The 21,928-nt window shown below is 38.7% G+C and overlaps 2 protein-coding genes and 1 pseudogene across 6 annotated transcripts; 1 reads left to right on the plus strand and 2 right to left on the minus strand.

Moving 5' to 3' along the window:
* The first annotated feature begins 3,121 nt into the window (after nt 1-3,121).
* On the plus strand, nt 3,122-6,089 carry LOC148294119 (uncharacterized). 2 transcript variants are annotated; one of them, XM_088253923.1, is made up of 3 exons: nt 3,122-3,254; nt 3,734-5,121; nt 5,311-6,089. In XM_088253923.1, exons 2-3 carry the CDS (start codon nt 3,738-3,740, stop codon nt 6,087-6,089), a joined length of 2,163 nt encoding a protein of 720 aa, XP_088110049.1. In that variant the 5' UTR covers nt 3,122-3,254; nt 3,734-3,737. The 2 variants fall into 2 exon arrangements, with proteins under 2 accessions (XP_088110049.1, XP_088110048.1); XM_088253922.1 differs by having other exon boundaries at nt 3,734-6,089.
* Nucleotides 6,090-10,448: 4,359 nt separating this feature from the next.
* On the minus strand, nt 10,449-13,167 carry LOC110753868 (cation/H(+) antiporter 4 pseudogene; annotated as a pseudogene).
* Nucleotides 13,168-14,211: 1,044 nt separating this feature from the next.
* LOC110753919 (cation/H(+) antiporter 14-like) lies at nt 14,212-19,895 on the minus strand. 4 transcript variants are annotated; one of them, XM_021954905.2, is made up of 3 exons: nt 18,260-18,424; nt 15,706-16,710; nt 14,212-15,585 (listed from the first exon to the last, which is right to left on the minus strand). In XM_021954905.2, the coding sequence occupies exons 1-3, from the start codon at nt 18,284-18,286 to the stop codon at nt 14,353-14,355; spliced, it is 2,265 nt and encodes a 754-aa protein (XP_021810597.2). In that variant the 5' UTR covers nt 18,287-18,424; the 3' UTR covers nt 14,212-14,352. The 4 variants fall into 4 exon arrangements, with proteins under 4 accessions (XP_021810597.2, XP_021810599.2, XP_021810601.1 ...); XM_021954907.2 differs by having other exon boundaries at nt 15,706-16,694; nt 18,260-18,347; XM_021954909.2 differs by lacking the exon at nt 14,212-15,585 and having other exon boundaries at nt 16,572-16,694; nt 18,260-19,895.
* Between the last annotated feature and the right edge of the window lie 2,033 nt (nt 19,896-21,928).

Below are 21,928 nucleotides of genomic sequence, written 5' to 3' on the forward strand. Positions count from 1 at the left end.
GAGGTAGGGATATGCAAGTTGGGTTTTCCCTTCTGCAATGTTAAACTCAATATGTATTGCCTTGAGAATATGTAGGGCATATGTAACAGTAATGCGGTTTGATTAACCTTCCAGCATATATTAGAAAAAGCACATTTGTTTAAAGTCATTTGACAGACGATGAGTAGAAAAAGGGAATCAAATAAGGCAACCAAAGTCAGTTATGCAGGTTTGTAACGTTATGTTGGGTTGAGTCGCAAGTGTGTCATATGGTCTGATTATGAGTCGATGAATCGTGCGTGAATGTGTCTGTTTTTCCTTTTTATAAATGAGTTGGCTAAAATAGATAGAAACATCCTATGGAAACATTCCTAACTTCTTGTAAGAAAGTTGAGAAAAAGCTTTAACTATATGACTCATTTTAATTTGTTTCCCACTTTTTCTTATCTGGATTTGTTGGTAAGGTTAGGTTGATATATACCGCAATCCATGACATTCACAAGACTTTCAAAAGACAATTTAAGATTTATAGTTCTTCAACGTATTAAAGAATTAATCTAAAATTATAGAATTTGTGAATTTCTTGTTTGGGTAACCTATTAACCATAATAAATGGGTGGCGTTAGTTGTTTTTTTTCCCTAACAATATTCTCTCTAGATTTTTGATAAAATTATTTATGTTATGATCTCAAATTCCAAGGTTTCTTTTTGGGATTTATGACCCCAAATTCCAAGTTTTTTCCCCTGCATAATTTGACATTTCATTCCATAAATTCTGAAATTGGTGTAAATTTCAAGTTTATTTTCTACATTATCACACCTCTCTCTCAACCCTACTTCAAAGCGTCTCAGTATGAGTGAGGAGGGTGAGGAGGTCATTGTTCCACCTCCTCCTCTCTCTCTCTCTCCCTCCCTCCTTCCTCCTTTCTTCCTCATTTACTACTTGGAGTTTTGGTTGTGGGGAGGCTCATTGTGCCCAGATCTTTGTGGACGGTTTTTTGTGCCCAGATTTGTCTGGATCTTGGATTTTTGTGCCCATATCTGCTTGAATCTAGGGTTTTTTGGTTGGTTCTTTTTGTTTTTAGTTTTTAGTTTTTGGTTTTAGGTTCTTGAGTGGCAGCAGTTTCGATGGTGTTGTCCTTGTCTCCACAGTTTTCTCTTCAGGTCTGCCTTCTACCAAGCCTTAGTTGTGGGCTTGAGTTGGCTTTGTTGTGTGTGAATGTTTTTTTTTTTGGATCAAAGTTGTGTGTGAGTTGTTTGTGCTGTAATAAGTGCATCAACTCTGTTTGAGTTTGATACATGTTTGTGGTGGAGAGTTTGCGTTTGTAGGTTGCGTTATGAGTTCTATACTTGGCTTTTCTACATTTGAGGTGCTTATGCCGATGTGGCTTTGAATGGAGTTGTACCATATGAGTTTAATGTTGTCGTTGGATCCTTCCATATATTGGTTGTAACCCTTTGTGGGTAGTTATTGAACCTTATGGCTATTGTATTTGTATTGCTCATGCCCCTGTGGTGTGATTTATGAATGCAATCTCCCTTTCATTTGGCAAAAAAATAATATTTATTTTCTACATTCAAAAACATGAATTTGCTTTTCTAGACAATTCTTTTGCTAGGGGATCTGGATTAGGTTCATATGAAAGTTTTCCCTTTTCTGTTAAGTCTTGTAGAGGCTTCAAGTTTTTAGCCAGATATGCAGGGCCATTTAGAGATAGTTAGTTGCATGCATGGATGGATGAGACATCCTACGTAAAAGCTTGAAGGAAGTGAAGTATGGAGGTGATGGATAGAGCATGATGCGTTGCACTTTTGAAGGGGAAATTACGTTTCCTATAATATGATTTTTTTGGTTGCCAAGTTTCCTATAATATGATTAATTGTACAAATACATCAAAGTGTGGCTATAAATTGAATGTGAATTATGTGGGAGCAAATATCTTAGCGCTCTAATCGCAAGGTGCTACGTGGACAAGAAGAATATCTCCTAGATCAATAATGTAGTCCATTTATTTGGGGGATTATTTAGGCCAAAATTAGGATAATGATCATCAATTAAGGATTCTAATTGAAATCCCTAATTGACTCAATCTCTCCATTTAAGGAAAAGAATGTTTTCCTTCATAATATAAAAATATTCTTTGCAAAACCCTAGCGCACAAGCAGTCTATAAATACATGGCTACACCAAGCATTCAAGGTAATTCTAAAACCCTAGCCAAAGTTCTCTTTCTCTCACACCACTCTTGACTCTTTCTCCACACGGCTCCGGCCATCCTCAGACACGGCTCCGGCCACTCAGCTCTCCTCGTGAGAGAAGACCTCTGTCCACTTTAGCAATTGTTGTATATTTATCAAAATCCAATCGAACTAACTTAGGCATCGAAGGGCCTTTGACCAACACTTTTTGGGTGTGGTCTATTTACTCATGTTTATTTTTCAAGAATCGAGGAAGAGAGAGAAGGAAGCTCGAAAGGCGAAAGAATCTACATGCGAATATTTCCCGTGCGAAAATGTGGCACAAACAAATTACAATCACCGCCAACCTTAGGGTTCGTTTGATTCATGGACTTCTTGAGAATGAAATTCTCATGTGTCTAATCTCACGAGATGGGAATGGAGGATGTTCATTCCCATGTTTGACATGAGGACCATAAAAGGTCATCTATTATTCTTATATTTGATTTGTACAGTATTAGAAAGTTGTTCAATTTTCCAACAATCGCCTTTAACTTTTCTTATTAAAAGTTATTAATACGAAGAAGCAGAGGCGGACCGACGTTAGGACAAGAGGGGGCAGACGCCCCCTTGGAAGGCTGGAAATTTGGGAAGGGAATCCATTAGAGCCCCCTTGGATTGCTGGTAGAAGCCCCCTTGTATGCACGCCAACTGCTCGATGGAAGTCCCAGCCGAAACCTCTCTTTCTGTTGCTGCGCAGCTGGGCTGCGCTATTTTTTTTTCAAAATCAGCCTTGCCAAACGACGTCGTTTGGTCTAGGCTCAGTCAAATTTTTTTTAAATGACCTGGCCTCAAAACGACGTCGTTTTGGGCCAGGTTTTTTTTTTTTTTTTTAAAAGGGGAACAACAGCTCTCTTACTTACCCGATCCCTTTGCTGCACAGCACCTCTCCAAACCCTTTATTCCCCCAATTTCACAGCTCCAAGTCCAACCCTCTCAAACCCTAACCTCCCAACCTCCATAAACTCTTCTCCGGTGGAATAGTGTCGATCACCACCACCTTGTGCCGCCGTCCGCCGGCCTTTTTCTCAACTACAAGTAAGCAAGGCATTATTGGGTATATTAATAAATTTATAGTGATAATATATATTGTTGATATTGGTATTTTTTTTTTTTTAATAATGAAATTTGTGGATATGAATTCATATTGATGGATAATGTAGATTGATAGTTTATGCTTGATTGATTATATTGAATATTGATTGATATTTGATATAATAATTTGGTAGATATTGAATATTGATTGATATGGGTTTATGGGGTAATATTGATGGGTAATAGATTGATTGATATGGGTTTAGGGGGTAATATTGATGGGTAATAGATTGATTGAGTTTATGCTCTATTGAGTATATTGAATATTGATTGATATTTGATATGATAATTTGATATATTGAATATTGGTTGATATGGGTTTAGAGGGCATATTGAATATTGAGACTTATTAATTGACATTTTCATGTTCATATGATAATTTGGATAAAAATTATTGATTGATTGAATTAATTGATTTGTAGATTTATGGAACGATTCTTTAAAAGAAAATTATCTACGGATAGTTCTTCTCCGTCTAATCCGGGTAGTTCAAATGCAAGACCAATTGAAGTAGATGAAATATTAGCTAATCTTCAGGCAGACCCTGGACTAAGAACTCGAATGGCGGATTATAGTCCTAATATTCGAGATGAGATCCGAAGAGCATATCTACAAAAGGGACCTTGTCAGCCTAGAAGTTATAAATTCCCACAAACTAATCAAACAGGAATTAATAGACGCTTCATTGCTCAATGGTTTGATGAGCATGATTGGTTGGAATATAGTATTGCTAAAGATGCTGCGTTTTGTCTTCATTGTTATCTCTTCAAATCTAATTTTGATCAAGTGGGTGATGATGCATTCACTGGGGTTGGCTTTAATAATTGGAAGAAGGCGAAAGATAGATTTAACCTTCATGTTGGACCGGTTGGTAGTGTTCACAACCAAGCTAGAGAAGTTGCTTACAATTTGATGCATCAAAGTACACACATTGAAACAATTGTGATCAAGCAAACAAATCAAGCTCGCACGGCTTATCGCACTTGCTTGGATGCATCACTCAAGTGCACTAGGTATTTGTTGCGACAAGGTCTTTCTTTTCGTGGTCATGATGAAAGTGCTCAATCAAGTAATAAGGGGAATTATTTAGAGCTCTTGCAATTTCTTGCGGATCATGATGAAAAAGTGAAGGCTGTTGTGTTGGAAAATGCTCCGGGAAATTTAAAGTTAATAGCTCCTTCAATTCAAAAAGATCTTGTCAATTCTTGTGCTAAAGAAACCATTGGTCTTATCTTGAGTGATGTAAAAGATAGATATTTTTCATTAATGGTGGATGAAGCACGTGATGTTTCAATAAAGGAGCAAATGGCGATGGTGCTGCGTTATGTGAATGACAAAGGACAAATAATTGAAAGGTTTGTGGGGGTTCAACATGTAACCGACACTACTTCAAGTGCACTAAAGGAAGCCATTGATGAATTCTTTTCTTCCGCAAATTTGAGCTTTTTCAAGCTACGAGGACAAGGTTATGATGGAGCTAGTAATATGAGAGGTGAGTTCAATGGCCTTAAGACAAGAATTTTGAGAGAACAACCTTGTGCATTTTATGTTCATTGCTTTGCTCATCAACTTCAACTAGCTCTTGTTGCGGTAGCAAAGAAAAACATTGATGTCAACTCTTTTTTCACAACGGCTAATAGTTTGGTTAATGTTGTTGGAGCATCTTGTAAGCGTCGCGATGCACTTAGAGCACAATACCAAGAAGGGCTAGTGAAAGCTTTTGAAAATGATTGTCTTATAACGGGGCGAGGCTTAAATCAAGAAACTACTCTCAAACGTGCCGGCGATACAATATGGAACTCACATTATGGTACGTTGATTAGTATCATTTCTATGTTCCCATCTGTGGTGAATGTGCTTCAAATGATTGTTGATGATAATCCTAATGATAGTTCGGGTGAAGCCTATAAGTTATGGAGAGAAATACAATCTTTTGAGTTTGTGTTTCACTTATTTTTAATGAAGGCTATATTGGGAATAACAAATACTTTGTCTCTAGCATTGCAAAAGAAAGATCAAGACATTGTGAGTGCAATGAGTTTAGTGAAAACATGCAAGGAAAACCTGCAGTGGATGAGGGATAATGAGTTTGAAGAATTGATTGAGCAAGCATCTTCGTTTTGTAACAAATACAATATTACAGTTCCTGACATGGATGAGGAATATGTAATTCCAGGGAGATCACGGCGTAATGCTCCAATGAAGACAAATTATCACCGTTATCGTGTGGAGATCTTTATTCATGTAATTGATGGGCAACTTGTGGAATTCAATGATCGCTTCAACGAGGTAAGTACTGAGTTACTTACTTGCTTGGCATGCTTGAGTCCGAAAAATAACTTTGTAGCTTTTGACAAACGAAAGCTAGTTCGTCTTGCTCAATTTTATCCTTATGATTTTTCGGATCGAGACTTATTGATGCTTGAAGATCAACTTGGTTTTTATGTTCATCATATGCGTTCGAGTAGTGATTTTTCTCAATTGGAAGGGATTAGTAGTCTTGCGGAAAAAATGGTGGAGAAAGGAATGCATGAAATATTTCCTTTTGTGTATTTGCTTCTTACATTGGCTTTGGTTTTACCGGTTGCAACTGCTTCAGTGGAAAGAGCATTTTCCGCCATGAATATTATTAAAAATCCACTTCGCAACAGAATGGGAGATCAATGGTTGAATGATAGTTTGATTGTTTACATTGAGAGAGATGTTTTTGCTTGTATTGATAATGAAACTATAATGCAACGTTTTCAAAATATGAAAACTCATCGTGGACAATTGTAACTTGTATTATTGGTTTTGTTATGAATTATGAATGGAAGTACTATCTTTCTATCTTTTTAGCATTATTTTCATTGTAGAAAATTTTTGGAACTTTTACACTAAGCCCCCTTGGCCACATAATCCTGGATCCGTCACTGCGAAGAAGGCTTGTAAAAACTCAAGAGCATGTTGCAAAAACTCCTTAACCTAAGAAGGCTTGCAATTTAAAACAATTCTCTGAAACCAACAAAGTGGAAATGCGTCTCGTATTGAAATTCAAAATTTAGCCTTAAATTCTATTAATACTTCCTTCAAAAGTGATGGTGGGGTAGACATAGAAGCTGAAACCAGAGGCTCAATTTATCTTTCCAACACCAATTTCTTCATAGCACAAACTACAATAAAAATTTGTTGGCTTCTCTCACCGTCCTTCACCACATCAGTTTAGTAGGTATCCTCAGCATCATCATCGCTCTTACTCATGAGTTACATACCCAAAAGAAAAAGCCACAACCACTCGACAATTAGGTTTGTTGGTTTCCTGTTTACTTACCATCAATGAGTATGGGAAGAAAGTGAATGATTCCACTTTTAGACTTTCCCATATATGTTTACTAACACATAAGGATGGAAAAAAATGCTGGTCCCGCGCGGCTATACAATTTATTTGTTATAAAAAAAATAACTCGCTTAGCGCATAGGCGCCCGAATATTCTCTTTAAATATTATATTCAAATAGTATATACTATTTATTTTTAAAAAAAAATAACAAAAAATGACCCCAAGTATAGCCACACGGCTATACTATTTCTTTAAAAATTACAAACAAAGGGGTCCGCCAAGCGATAAGGAGCCCGGATCTTCTCTTTCCCCTTGTGTAATTCCAAGGCCTCTTTCCATCTACAAATCTATCTTCAATTTGAGAGTTCAATTTTTTTCTCTTTTTTTTTCGTAGGAATGTTTGCCTTTGATCTACCTCGTTCTCTCGAGTGTTATTAAATTCTTTTACTGCACACATTATTTGTCGTAGAGAATTGCATCCTGAGTTGGAGTGGTCTTGGTAATTGCTTCACTTTTCAAACAACACTTTACATAAAGAATACTACCACCTCTTACTATCCCGTAAATCCTTGTTTGAAATTGTTGTTTTGGTTGGCAAAGAGATTGCAAAATCACCATCTTGCATCTTTGTTACAACAAGTAAGAAATAATCTTAGCCTTTCACATTATTTCATAGTTAGTAAAATACGGAACAGGAAAAATATGAATAAAATACGTAGTGTTTTACTCGGAATTATAATTTTGGGAAGTTATAACAGAAAAGTTCAGCCACTATATAATTTTTTAAAATGTTTAAATATATATTATTTTTATATAATATGTGAAAATTATGTGTATAATACGTGAATTTTATTTGTATTATTGAAATTTTTGTAAAAAATACATGTGTATTACACATAACAAATACGTACGTACGTGTACAATATGTGTATTGTATGTTTGCTTTTAAAAAAATATTTATTTAACAAAGTCTTTAAGACGTGTACTGAAAACGAAAGTATGATTGAAAAATATATATGTACATGTATAATACGAGTATTAAATGTCAAAATGCTAAATTCTTTATATGGGTAATAACTGTGGAAAAGTAAAAAACTAAAAAAATGTACAATAGAGACTTGGGTAATTGCCTAATTGTAATGGATAATGCTCTAAACTACTCTTATAGATAAAAGAAAATAATTTTTTTTTCAAAGGACTTTAGTATAGCCACGCGGCTATACTATTTATTTATTAAAAAAACCCGGTTAACCCCTAAGAGCATCTCCAACCGATATGTCAAAACTGCCACATAGACATTTAACAGCTAGAAATAACATATCACACACTCCAACCGATGTGTCAAAGCTGATGTGGAATGAAGGCTAAGATTGAGATGTTATTTTTGACATCCCAAAAGCAAGATGTCAAATGAATATTTTATTATTTTTTCTTTTCTATTCTTTTTAATTAAAAATAAATCAACACTAAAATGTATTAAAATAATAATTTAATTTGACATATCGGGTGGAGTGTAAAGCTGTGTAAGATGTCAAATTGCCACATCAGCCATCAAATTTAAATTTGATGTTTGGTATTTGACATCTCCCTTGGAAATGCTCTAAGCGCCGAATGTTAGCTTTAAATATTATATTCAAATAGTATAGCCGTGCGGCTAGACTATTTATTATAAAATAAAAAATAAAAAAAAAGAAGGACCCCAAGTATCGTCGCTCGGCTATTCTTTGTAAATAGTATACAAAAAAAGGGACCTGCCTAGCGATTAGGCGCCCTAATCTTCTCTTTTCCCTAGTGAAATTCTAATTAAGGCCTCTTTCCATCTACAAATTTATCTTCAATCTGAGAGTTCAATTTTTTCTCTTTCTTTCGTGAGAATGTTTGTCTTTGATCTAACTCATTCTCTCGAGTGCTACTAAATTATGTTACTGCAAGCGGCGGACCCAAGAATTTTTCAGCGGAGGTGCAATTTATCGCTATCATCATCAACACCAACAGTTCATCTTTAACATACTCTATATAAGTAATTAGGAGTGAGCATCACAAAACACTTAGCATAAAAATATAATCACAACAGTAGGGGACGTTGAGGAGAGGTAGTATTGCCATATGTTTATCAAATTCTACCATGTTGGTTGGCTGGTGCCGGCCACAGAGGCGGCTGAGAAGGCGGAAAGGGAGCACGATATGGCTAGGAAATAAGCGCCCAGGGTTCTGCCTAGCTTGGAAAATCAAATCTTGGAAGTTGAATATTTGTGATATTGCCCAAGCTTTAAAATTGAAATCAGGCTTTGATATTTACTGAAAATCTAACAGAAGGGGTCACCAAGATCTTTATGTTTACAAGAAACTAGTACAAATAATCTGGCAGACTACAAGATTGTAGATTGATTGCAAAATAGAAAACTTCATCTCTGTCTTCATATGAATCAAAATTATCAACCCGTGTCCATATAAACGTGTTCCTTTTTGTTTTTGTTTTTTGTTTTAAAATCCTGGTCCAAAACGACGTTGTTTTGGCTAGGTAAACAAAAAAAAAAAAAAAAGAGCTGCGCTTTTTAAAAAGCCTGGTCCAAAACGACGTCGTTTTGGCTAGGCTTTGTTTAAAAAAAGAAGCGCGCACTGTGCGCAGCGTGAAACACTAGCAGCGCAGCGCCCATGCCATTTGCGCATTTCATCGAACACCTTGCGTGCGTCTCTAGTCTGAGCAGAGGTGCAACTCTAGCATCTCTTATGGAGTTTTCCTGTGAACGGAGGTGCAGGTGCACCTCCTTGCGCCTGCAGAGGTCCGCCATTGGTTACTGCACACATTATTTGTTGTAGAGAATTCAATCCTGAGTTGGAGTGGTCCTAGTAATTGCTTCACTTTTCAAACAACACATTACATGAAGAATGCTACCACCTCTAACTATTATACCCTCAAACCTTTAAAATTGTTGTTCTGGTTGGCAAAGAGATTGCAAAATCACCATCTTGCATTCGACAAGTAAGAAATAATCTTAGCCTCTCACATTCTTTCATAGTTAGTAAAATACGAAACGGGAAAAATACGAATAAAACCAGGAATGAAAAAATATGTGGGCCCTACCTCAAAATCTGTAATCACATCCCCTCCAAATCAGGAATTAGATCAACTAGGGGGAGTAATTGATCCGATTTCTATTCCTTTTTTCCCTTACTACCTTCCAAAAATACCCTCCTTGATTAGGAGATTTCCTTGATGTACAATTTCTGTAATTGCCCTGTCTGATTCAATGAACTTCTATTTTCCTCGACAACAAAAAAATGTAAAAGAATGAACGTGAAAAAACTGGAGACAGACTTTGTAAGCCTTGAACCCACCCATCGTGCAAAAGTGGAGAAAAAGGAGAAAAACCCCCATGTTTTCAGAAGATACACCCGAAACCGCCACCATCCTCTAGCCTGGGACCAAGGCGAAGGTGCTATGGCTATTGATCACTTCTATTAAACAATTTTTACATTTTGAATTCGTTCGTCCTTATAGTATTTAGAGATAATTAATATCATCCATAGGATTTTTTCTCTGTTCTGAACTGTTATATTGCCTTCATATTTTCTCTTTTTGAAAGCTTTGAAACTTAGAAATTTGATGCAAATAAATCAGGTCAATTGGAGAGAACATTTCTTAGTCTTGATACATGAAGAAAAAATGTCAATGAAATTTTTCCTAAATGCTAAGGATTCAAGCGCTCACATAATCATCCTCATGGTGATGAACATCTTTGTAATTGGGCAGTGAGGCTAAAATACTTAATAAATTAAAAGTCTTGAACTTAAGCCAGGCAGGGGCAGGCAGCCATGTTATTGTGTCACCATCTTTTGCTGCTGTACCACTAGAACAGAAGCTCTGCAAGTGATATCTGGTGAGGCAAGCAAGTCCCCTATAGTCCCTAGCTCTGGAAATTCACTCCATTCTGAAAGCCCTGATGTCTGAGGAGAATTCACATTAAACCTTCTCCCTACTATAATTAGGTCATAGTCATCCACAATAGACCGTAGTAATAAAGCCGTCTGAGGTCCATCTTCTACAACTTCCTCCAAGTATATCACAAACCCCTCCCGCACATCATTATATCGAAAACCCTTTAATTCCTCTGCATCAAGTACATTATCCCATTTCGAACCATCAACTTCATCAGCCGAGGCAACAAGCCGGATCACAGTTAGGCTAATCGTCGAGTCGTTGGTCATTCTTTTCCCAAATGCTAGTGCCTCCCTATCATCTTTACCTCCCAAGAAGATTATAGCCACAGAGAAGGATGACCCGGGTGCTACAATGGAGGACTGGCCTAAATGGCCGCGGTCGACAAGGATTCCAACAGAGCATGGGGCTCTATCTAGGACACTACAATTTAGGATCCTGGTGTTGTGGTCTTCTGACTCCACAGAACCGTCAACAGACCATCTCCGGTGAAATGGGAGCACGATTAGGGACACAAGCTTGTCCAATGCAACGGTGCATATGTCTTCATGCATGTATTTTGGGGCAGAGATTGATGTGAAGGTGCTTAGAGATACGGCCCCAAGATTTTCTCTAACAAAGTGATTGAAGTAGAGAATGACATTGTCTGAGTATGAAACATTGGAAGAAGATTTTCTCTGCATTTGATGGGAGATAAAAACAGGGGAGGCTCTGCCAACTAATTCAATGAGGTGAAGAACATAGACAGCTATGGGGTTCTCTTTAGATGGACATGCTGCATCAAGTAGATTGATGACTGCAGGCATGTTGGCTGACCTATGAATGCATGAAAGAATTTTGAGCTCAGCATTGGGTTTCAAATGCATCATATTCCTTCTCTGGTAGCCTGCGTATTTCCTTGAAGGATCATAGAGGTACTTCACCGCAATCGGTACAAAAGTTGCAGTCACTAAAACGCTAGTAATTGCCAAAGCAAATGATGGATCTGAGATGGTCTGTTTAAGAAAAAAAAAAATAGAGAGTTGTTAATAAGAAAGTGGTTAGCTAATGCAATGTGATCAGAGAATACGTTCTTCTAGCATGAATTACTCTTTTACTAAGTTTTAGAGACAGTCACTAAAATGTTCGATAGAGAAAAGGAGCAGGTACCAGATTGTCTCTGTAGTCAGTATAGGCGGAAAGGTTGACGATGCCTTTGCAACTCAAAATGAGAGCAATTGCCAATGCATCACTGAAGGGCATGCGGCAATACAATGGAGGAACAATGGAGGCAAAGAATTTGGTCACAAGAACGATGACAAGGAGGATTCCATTGACTTGGGTGTATGCGTCGGTGCTTAAATATTTCAGTGACCAAAAATCTGTCCTCATGGAACATGCAGTCACGAAGATGGGCAGAAGCACATCCGAAACGAACAAATTGAGCTTCTCTTCAATAGCTGATCCCAATGGTGGTCCGGCTGGGACAGCCAAACCAAATATAAAAGGACCAAAATGAAAACCTTGACCATACATATGCGAAAGCACCCCGGATGTAAGCATAAGCATGATGATGATGTTGACATAGGTTTTCTTGACAGGCCTGTTTTCTGGGGTCTGCTTGATCACCCAATACATTGCCGGTCTGAGTAAGGCCACGACAACGATGATATAGCCAATGCTTGCCCCTACCATCGTTATAGTATCCTCTCTACTATTCTCTTTTATCATTTTAACCATTTTGCCCACAAATTGCATGAACCCACTAAATATGTCACTGACCAGTGCTGCAGACATGCCTAATCTCCCGATCTCCGAATTCAAGATCTTCAGCTCCTCAAGGAGAAGAGCAACAACCGGAAACGGAGTCATACAATTTATCACAGTCACAAATGGAAGCCTGAACATTTCTTGTTCGGTTAGGTTGAAGAAAGAAGAGGTGAGCTTGGTTTGAACAAGCATACCGACTACCAAAGGCGCCACAACGCATGCCACACCGACGCACAAGGCCTTTTGCCCTGTCCTGTTGATCATTCCCAAATCCATTTTCACGCCAATGACAAACATAAAGAATCCATAACCAAACTCAGCCAGCACACCAAGTATTTCTTGACTGTTTACATTAAACAGGTATTCCCCGAAAAATTTGAAGTGTCCAAGCAGTGTAGGGCCGAGGATTATGCCTGTCTGCTCAACAAGAAATCATCTCATTGATTCAGTGACAATACAATTAAATAATCTAAGGACAAAAGAATAACTGGTTCATGGCAATGGAACTCAAAAAGTCGTTTAACAACGTACAATAATTTGTTTGATAAGCAATAATTTGTGGTCAGTAAATATAATACAAACAATAATTCTTTTAAAATAAGAGAGATAGAAAGAAGCACGTACAATAACTTGGGTGCTGAATCTTGGAACTCCGAAATATCTCAGAACGAAATAAAAGGCTTGTGTCATGCAAAAGATTAAGACCATCTGCATCTCCAGATTAGGAAGGGTATACGGTATCCCGGAAGATGTTTTGTAGCTGAAAATGCCGGCCGAATGTATGTGAGGAGGGAACTCAACACACTGAGTCATGTTCTTGAGCGTTAAAGTTAGGTTGCCTGACGCCATGGTTTCGTGCCTGGCAGCCTCCTCTCTCTCTCTCTCTTTTGATCAAAAAGGCAAAGGTGGCGATGTAAGTTTTGTTTTCCCTTCTGCAAAGTTAAACCCAATATATAAATATGTATTGCCTTGAGAAAATGTGTAAGGCATATGTAACAGTAATGTGGTTTATTAACCTTTCAGCATAGACTTTGAATTTCTAGAAACCAAAGTTCGTTTACATTCAAAGGGTATAATGTGACAGATGAGTAGAAAAACGGAATTTGCTAAGGCAACCGAAGTCAGTTATACATGCTCTTGTTATTGGGTTTGGTACAAATATTATGAAAACAGTCTGATTAAGTAGTTGATAATTTGTTTGTGTTTGAATGCTTTTTTTAAATTCTTTTCTATGCCACACATGACTGTATTCCAGTACTCTACAATAATTTATTCATCGGATTCATTAATGTTAACTGACTGGCATTGGTTTTCTAGAGAAAATGGGTTATACAGAAAGAATGAGTTGGCCAAAATTATTTTGATGTAGAGACTGTCCGAGAAAAGAGGCATTCTAGAACTTGAAAATGAATCACGTCGTAACGTACGGTTATTTTCATTCGTAAACTTACATCATTTATATAGAAAAATCCACATTATATGGCATTCCATAAATCCTGAATTTTGTGTACATTATAAGTTTATTCTCCGCCTTCAAACACACATTAAGTTTGAATGTCTGCTTTTGATAGGAAATCTAATTTATGTTCATATGAAAGATTGCATTTTCTGTTAAGTCTATTAGAGGAGATTAGGTCTTAGTAATGGAAAAAAAGTTGAAGATGGAGGCATTTGTGACAAACTTTAACTTCATAATTATCTCGATTTGGATTTCTATAACTATCAAAAGTCCACCATGTTGTAGAAAGATATGTCATTTCCATTGTGTTCACTTAAAACCTAAAATCGGAGCGATTAACGAATCTGAGAATAAAACCTTTTACACCCTAAATGTCAATAAATGGAATCAGAAACTTAAGAAAATTGAGTATAAATAAGATTTTCTCACGTGTCTCTTCTTCATCATCCTGTACATAGAAGAACTCTTGGTGCTAAAACAATATACACTTTGTTTGATAAAAACAAAAGCATCCTACTAAGCAGACCTCCTATTTCTACAGAAAGAAAAACACTACTCTGAAAGTGAAGGACATGCTAGACTGGGCATCTTTTTGACTCATCACTACTTATTGGATTTGTAGAGTGAGGTGGTGGACAATCTCCTCCATCATCAAAGGAAGCAGGAAAGACAACCGATTGTACTGATCTGCTGCAAGTGGATGTTGGTGGCTGTTGCTGCACCACCAAAACTGAAAATGTAAAATCTGTAGCGGCTAAAATGTCTCCGATGACCCCAAGCTCAGGGCACTCCACCCAATCTGCATTCATTAGGCCTAATAAAAGTGGTGACTCTGGATCATGGTGGCAACCCACAATCACCAAATCAAAACCATCCTCCATAGAACGTATTATCTGCGTAGTTTCAGACCCGTCTTTCACAGTCTCCTCTCTGTACTGGTTTTTCCCCTTGCTCATTGCTGCACTGATCGTGTACTCTCGTATCAGTTCGTGTTCAGGATTAATCTCCCCCTTTTCGGTGTGCACTTTTTCGTGTTTGAATCGAACCAGTGTGAAGCTGATATTCGGATGCTCAGCCATGCGTCTGCCATAGGCAAGTGCCTCCAAATCATCCACACCACCGAAGAAGAGTAAGGCGATTCGATAAAATGTCTTCCCTATTACGACAGAGGGGTTACCACCTAGTTGGCCACGGTCAATCAGGAAGCTAACAGAGCAAGGAGCCTTGTTCATGATTTTGCCGTTGACATATTTAATGGAACGGTTTGTTGCTCCTACTGATCCAAATATTGTCCATTGCTTGTGGTAGGGAAGGATTACAATGGTGATACTCTTGTCCAGTGCCAAACTGCATACGTCGTCATGCATACTTGAGTACGGCGCAATTGCGTTGAAGTGCTGCACCAGAGCACTCCCTTGTTGGCGCTGCTCGTATCTGTTGAAGGCGTTGACAATGTGTTTAGAACTGGTGGCCTGAGATGTAACTTTCTTCAGATGGTGGTGGGGAACAAGCGAAGCGACTGCATGGCCAGTGAGTTCACTCAAGTGTAGAACGAAGACTGTAATGGGATTGAACCTCGTGGGATTAGAGGCTTCAAGGAGGTTTATGAGGCCCGGGACATGTTCTTCGTTTTGGATACAGACCAAAATCCGGAGCCTGCTGTTGTTGCTAGAGTTGAGAATGGTCCTTCTCCCGTAGGCTGTGTACCTCCTCGATGGATCGTAGAGACGACCTACCATAATTCTGGCAATGCCGGTTACAATCAGCATTGTAATTAAGAGAAGGCCAAAACAAAGGTCATCCATGATCTGTGCAAGATTGAATAAGCAGGTACATAAATTAGCAAAATAATGAAAAACCCACAAACTTTGCCAATTGGAAGAAACAAATGTACAGAACAAGATAGGGGCAGGGGGTTATCGAATCACCTTGCCGTCCCTCCATGCATTATATATAGCAACATCGATGATGCCTTTGCAACACATGATTAGAGCAAGAGAAGTGGCATCCCGGAAAGGAACTCCGAAATAAAGTGCAGGCAGAAGTGTGCCCAGGAACTTCCCTACATATCCCATAATGATGACTAACTCGGTTATGGCCAAAGCTCTCCGTCCTCGGAAGGCCATTAAGTCTGTAGTCAAGCCACTAATTGCAAAGAAAACGGGAATGAACAGTCCATTTGTGATGGTGTCGAGCTTCTTTACCACGGTTGTTGCTATCGGTGGTCCTTCAGGCAAGACAATGCCCAACAATAAAGGGCCAAATGCAGGTTGCCGGCCAAGATACTGGCTACAGAAGGCACACCCAAAGACAAGTACAAGAATGACGAAAAAGTGAAACTCCTCCAACTGTTGTCCTTCTGGGGTTTTTTGGGTTAACCATAGTATGAAAGGCCGCAAAACAAAAAGAATAACAAAAACAAAGAAGACCATCCAGAACATAGATGATAATGAATTCCATTTGGAGTGTTCGCGGAATGCACCAACTGTTGTCAAAGTTGTAGCCATACACACGCAGCACAAATCACTGACCATCGAGGTGTAGATGGCTAAGCGTCCCAGTTCCGAATTGAGAATATTTAACTCAGAAAGGAGGCTGATAATAACAGGAAAGGAAGAAAGGGAATTCGCTGTCACTACCACTACAAGGCCAGTTCTTAATGTCTGGTCCATAGGCATTAGGGAGCGCATGGTCAAGTAGGTCAAGCCACCAATAACATAAGGCATAGCAAAAGCCAGGCTCCCTATTAGTGCAGCATTAGTTCCTACCTTTTTCAGTAAGTTTGCATTCAACTGAACTCCTAGTATGAAGAAGTGAAACATGAAACCCAAATTTGCAAATATTTGAAGAGTCACTCTGCCTTCTGGAGGGAACAAGTAACGCATAAACGTCACGTACCGCCCTAGAATGGTGGGACCTATTATAATACCAGCCTGGTTGAAGTAAATCATCACATCACTACAATCAAGACATATACAGCAGAGCAAAAGAACAAGAACAATCGCAGGCAAAGCAATTTGGATCATTCTAGTTGTGTAAAATGGGTATCTTGTATTCATAGTTTAAAAAAGAGGATTAGCAAAACAGCCTCAAGCTTTTGATAAGTTCGCAATCATCCATTTACAAGGCTGAAAACTGTTCAATCATTCACCTTCTGGGCAATCGATCTGGCGGAAGAGTTAATTGCTACTATCATACTTTGTAGGCATTCCTATCTTGAGATAGATGAATACTATGTTTCTTGCAATTGTCTTACTGTTCTAGCAAGTTTACATGAAGCTGTCTACCCTGCATTACCCTAGCATGAGAAACTTGTGAAGTAATTAATATACGAAGTCAATTACAAGTTTGCATCGATATATTTTGAGTGAACTTCACTTTTGGTCTGTAATATTTTAATTTGATCAATTTACTCTTACTGTAGCAATATCCACACTCCATTTCAATTCTAATTTAAGTAAGATAGATCGGTGACCACCATTTAACAGAGGTTAACAATTAACATTGCCACAATGTGCAAACAATAGGGTAGAACTAAAATGAAATTCTTGGATGCATAATAGTAGTACATGGCTTGACTTGGCGTCTTTCCTATCTTTCTCTTTCTCCTTTGATTTAAGCAATTTGACCCTCGGTTTGACACCCCCCTCCGGGGATAAATTTTGTGTCATGCAATACATGTTGGTGTATACTATTGGTTGAGAGAGAGAGAGAGAGAGAGAGAGAGAGAGAGAGAGAGAGAGAGAGAGAGAGAACGGAGAGAGCTCACCAAAAGTTGTGCCATCATCATACTTTGTTGAAGAGGCCTCAATACAAAGTAGATAAATCTTGAAACAAAGAAAATTAGAATGGTCTGGACCAGTAGAACAGGGAAGGCATAATCAAAAATATGGATGTCATGCCATATACTTTTGGGGCATATGTTGTGGATAGATTGGCACACCAAAAATTCTTCGGTGTATGGCCCAGTGACGGTTCCCAAACTCATTGTTGTGGCTTACAGAAAACGATAACTTCTCATAGAACATAAGGAAAACAAGATCGAATTCTTACCAAAGAAACAACAAACGGAATAGGGAGAGGGAAAAAGAAAGAAAAAGAAAGAGATGAATGAAAAGAAAATGAGACCAGATGCTGAGAGAAAGAGAGAGATCATCAAACCTATTAATAGAATATAATGTAACTATCAAAGTTAGCCATGCGAATACAGAGACCTTCCATAATATTCGGAAGAATGGCCCCTCTCCACTCAATCAGGCTTTCCTCAATTTAAGCTAAGATGTGATCCCCAGCTGACGCCAAATCAGGGGAAAAGAATGAACCATCTCATTGAATATTTTTCATTTGAACTAATAAAAGAATCGAGAAACAAAGAAACAAGAATCCGACCTACACACTACAAAGAATCAAGCAACACTTAACAGAAAGAACTCTAACTAGTATGTTTCCTGCAAGACTACAAGTCAACTATTAGTCAATTACCATACACAGGTCACCAGTCACCACCATTGATGTACAAGAACTCCAGTGTCTCTGAGCTTATTGAAAAGGTCCAAGCATTGACCATACGTCTTCTTGAACTTGGGGCTCCTCTGACCCGGACAACATCTCTGCCATCTATTGTAATGGCACTCAAGAAAAATCTCATCAATCAAACAAATGGCACCAGTCTCAATCAACCTGGGAATCAAATGAAACTCAGTCCCTTCCACATCCATCTTCACCACCACAAAATCTCTCTCCGAAACCGTGTTCTTCAACCAATCCGCGAAATCAAACCCCTCAATCCTATCCACATTATCCCCATAATTCGACGAAGGCCTCACCGGTTGAACCCTCCCCATTCCTCTACCTTTTTCCACAGTTTTCTTACTTGGGTCTCTTGTGATCTCAAAGAACAAGGTCTCATTCCTCACCCACGCCGCATAAGGCAAAAGTGAAACCCCTTTCTTTGTTCTATACTCTTCGTGAAATGCCTTATCAGCCTCAATTGCATACACCTCAAAGCTATTGTTCTGTTTTGGGTACTGTTTCTTGAACCAACTTCCTATACTAGACCCATAGCTACGAGCCCCAACATCAACATAAACGTACCTCTGCTTATAGCTAATGTCCACCATTGAAGTTAAGTACTTTACCTTCTTCAAGTTCCTTTTCAATGCAATCCAAGGTTTCAGTGGCTCTTGCTCTATCAAAGCCTCTGCCTTTCTCACTATTTCCCGCTTATACCCTGGAACAGAGCATTTATAGCCGGAATTGACACCAGAAAATTCAGCCTCTTTCTTCATCACAACCTCGCGAACCGACGTCGTTTCCAGGCCTTCGATCTCGCGCGACCGAATGAGTCTACAGCAATTGAACAATTGGAGAAAAGAATTTAAGCTGTACGAATCTTTAGCCACAATGTGAGCCACGAAGAACCCGCCCGGTTTCAGAGTCCGACAGAGCTCATCAGAAAAATCCACGGGTCGACCAGACCGGTCCAGACCCGAGAACTCGAAATCGAACGTGGCTTCATTGAACGGCTGGCGGTGGGCCTCGCCGGCAACGACCAACGGCGGATAAGCGTTCTTGGAGACTCCAATCGAGTCGACAAAGCCGTTTTCTTTGAGTGCCAGGACGTCCTCGCCAGCTAGGGTTTCGACGCAGAGGGTTTTGAAATTGGGCCAGAGAAACCCATCGGTGATCAGGCCTTGGAAAATCGCCGAGTAGTAATCGACTGTTCTGCGCCACTTCTTGGTGGTCCAGAGCTCGGGAACACGTGGCTGGGCGGATCCGCGGACACGTAAGGCCTCGCCGCCACCGCCGCGGAGTTTGAGGTTGTCGGGGAAGAAGCAGAAGTCGTTGTAGCCGCACGACTCGCAGGCGAGTGTGACGACGTAAGCGAATCGGACGGCCAGGACCAGGACACCGAAGGTGAGGATCCGTACGAGGATGTTCCGTAGGCGGTTGGGTTTCCGTGTGGGAGGATCCATGCTCATGACGAAGTTAAAGAATCAAAGAGGATTCTGTTAAAGCAGGACAGGAGGAGGGCTTGAAAATAGAGGGAAAGTCTGGAGGAGTACAATCGGAAAACTAATGATCTTTCTGTACACGGGGCTATTGAGTATTGGCTGATTTATGAATGAGTCGGCGGATGGTATTATAGCCGTTATGCTTTCTGCCGCCTTTCTTTTTCTTTTTTCTTTTTTCTTTTTTTCTTTTGGGTTGACTTGAAAGATGGAGAAGTATTTTCTTTAAATGAAGAAATCAGAATTAAAATGGGTTTATTATTTATATATAAAATAGCTGAGCCTTCCCTCATAACTATTTTCATGACAGGAGAATTTATTGTTATATTGAGAAATAAAACCAAATATGTTGAAATTTTTTAAATAACTCAACCACTACCTGACCGACATTGACTTCTAAAATGTGTTGGTGTACAATTCTTTGATTAATATCATGTGAAAAGAGAGATAGACAAAAAAATATATAGATTTTGTGACAACATATAATCCATGACGATCCCCAATAACTTTTGATAATTTATGATATCATTTATTGTCTGTAGTGCATAGTATTTCCAATAACATAAATTCATTTTCTAATTTTAATTTATGATAATAAAATAATAACTCATCTAATTATTTCCCGGATTTTTGTTCCTATCTATCCAACATCTTCACCTATGCGTACCAAGTTGTCTTTTTTTTTGGTGAAAACCAAGGTATCCCTCGCGCGATTGCGGGGACTAACCCTCGAGGTACTGTCGGGCGCAAAGCGGGGACCTCTCCCAACAAAGTCTGCTCTATTCGCAAGCGCCTGGGATCGAACCCAGGACCTCTTGTTTAAAGGATCCAAGCCCCTTCCACTTGGACCAACTCCTGTTGGTGTACCAAGTTGTCTTTGATTCCACTTGCATGTATAAAATCGAACAATTTTTATGAATAGTCCACATTCCAAAGTATCGTGCACGCAAAAACCCAAACAAAAACAAAAAAACCCTTTAATTTAGCGCCATTTTAGAACCCACAAAACGACAATTTGACAATCTAAGGATATCTATGGAAAACCGGTTTTAGATAATGAAAAAAGGATTAAAGAATAATTAATAAAAAAGGGAACAAAGAGCCGTAACATTAATTAACAAATTGAATATAAAAATGGATTAAGAAACACCAACACATAATGTAGATAGGGAGCTATAGCTTTGGTCGGTCGGTGGGAGTATGTGTGAACGGGCCTCTGGGTCCCATTGGCTCCCCCAACTTCGCACCGTGTGGCTCACGCAAGTGTCTTGCTCTTATCATCACACCCATGTTTTTTAAAATACATAAAAACTAAAGGGTTAAATTGCACAAATTATCCACGTCAAGTGTGGGATTGTATGTGAATGCTACTCTTTTATAGCGAAGAAAACTCTTAATTATGTCTTTTTTGGTTACCAATTTCAGTCTATTTGCTTAGGTTTACACAAAAGGTTTAAAATGACTCTTTTACTTCTGAAAATTCGATTAGGGTTAAGGGTTTGATTGAAACTGCTTCTGAAAGTATTAAAAGTGTTTTCTAACAACCAAAATACTCGTGCATTTTAAATTATTAAAATCATTTTCTAACAACCAAAAGCACTACTCTTCATCATAAATTTAACAAAATTTTTAGGTCATAAAACCACTGCTATCTATTATTTACTTTCTTTTTTTGTCATCATATGAGCAACGTTGATATATGAACTACATTATCGAAACGAAAGAGGATTTGTGCAACTTATCCAACCAAAAGCAAATTGTCATGGAATAGACAAGAATGGCTATATATTGTACCATCCATGACCCAATACTATGAACGCGGCATAATACTAGTTGGGCCCACCAAGCGACCTACCCAGAAGACTCCGTGTGTGAACATAAAATAGAAAGAAAGTACACAAATTTGACCTTGACCAACTTGTGCACTAAGTAATGTAATGTCCAGCTCCGACATATTTGACCCATTCAAACCTCCGCTTAAGATGACGAGCCATGGCCTGTGAGTTTGTGGTCACTTAAGTTTAAAAATGGGCCCCACAGCTTGTACGGATGTTGCTGAATGATAATTTGCAATGAGGTCTGAGGGGAGAGAGAGAGAGAGCAGAGAAGAAAACAATAGGAACATTTGCAAGAACAGAAA

Source organism: Prunus avium, chromosome 6 (genome assembly GCF_965620075.1).
Source record: "Prunus avium chromosome 6, drPruAviu1.hap1.1, whole genome shotgun sequence".
In the NCBI taxonomy this organism is placed as follows: Eukaryota; Viridiplantae; Streptophyta; class Magnoliopsida; order Rosales; family Rosaceae; genus Prunus; species Prunus avium.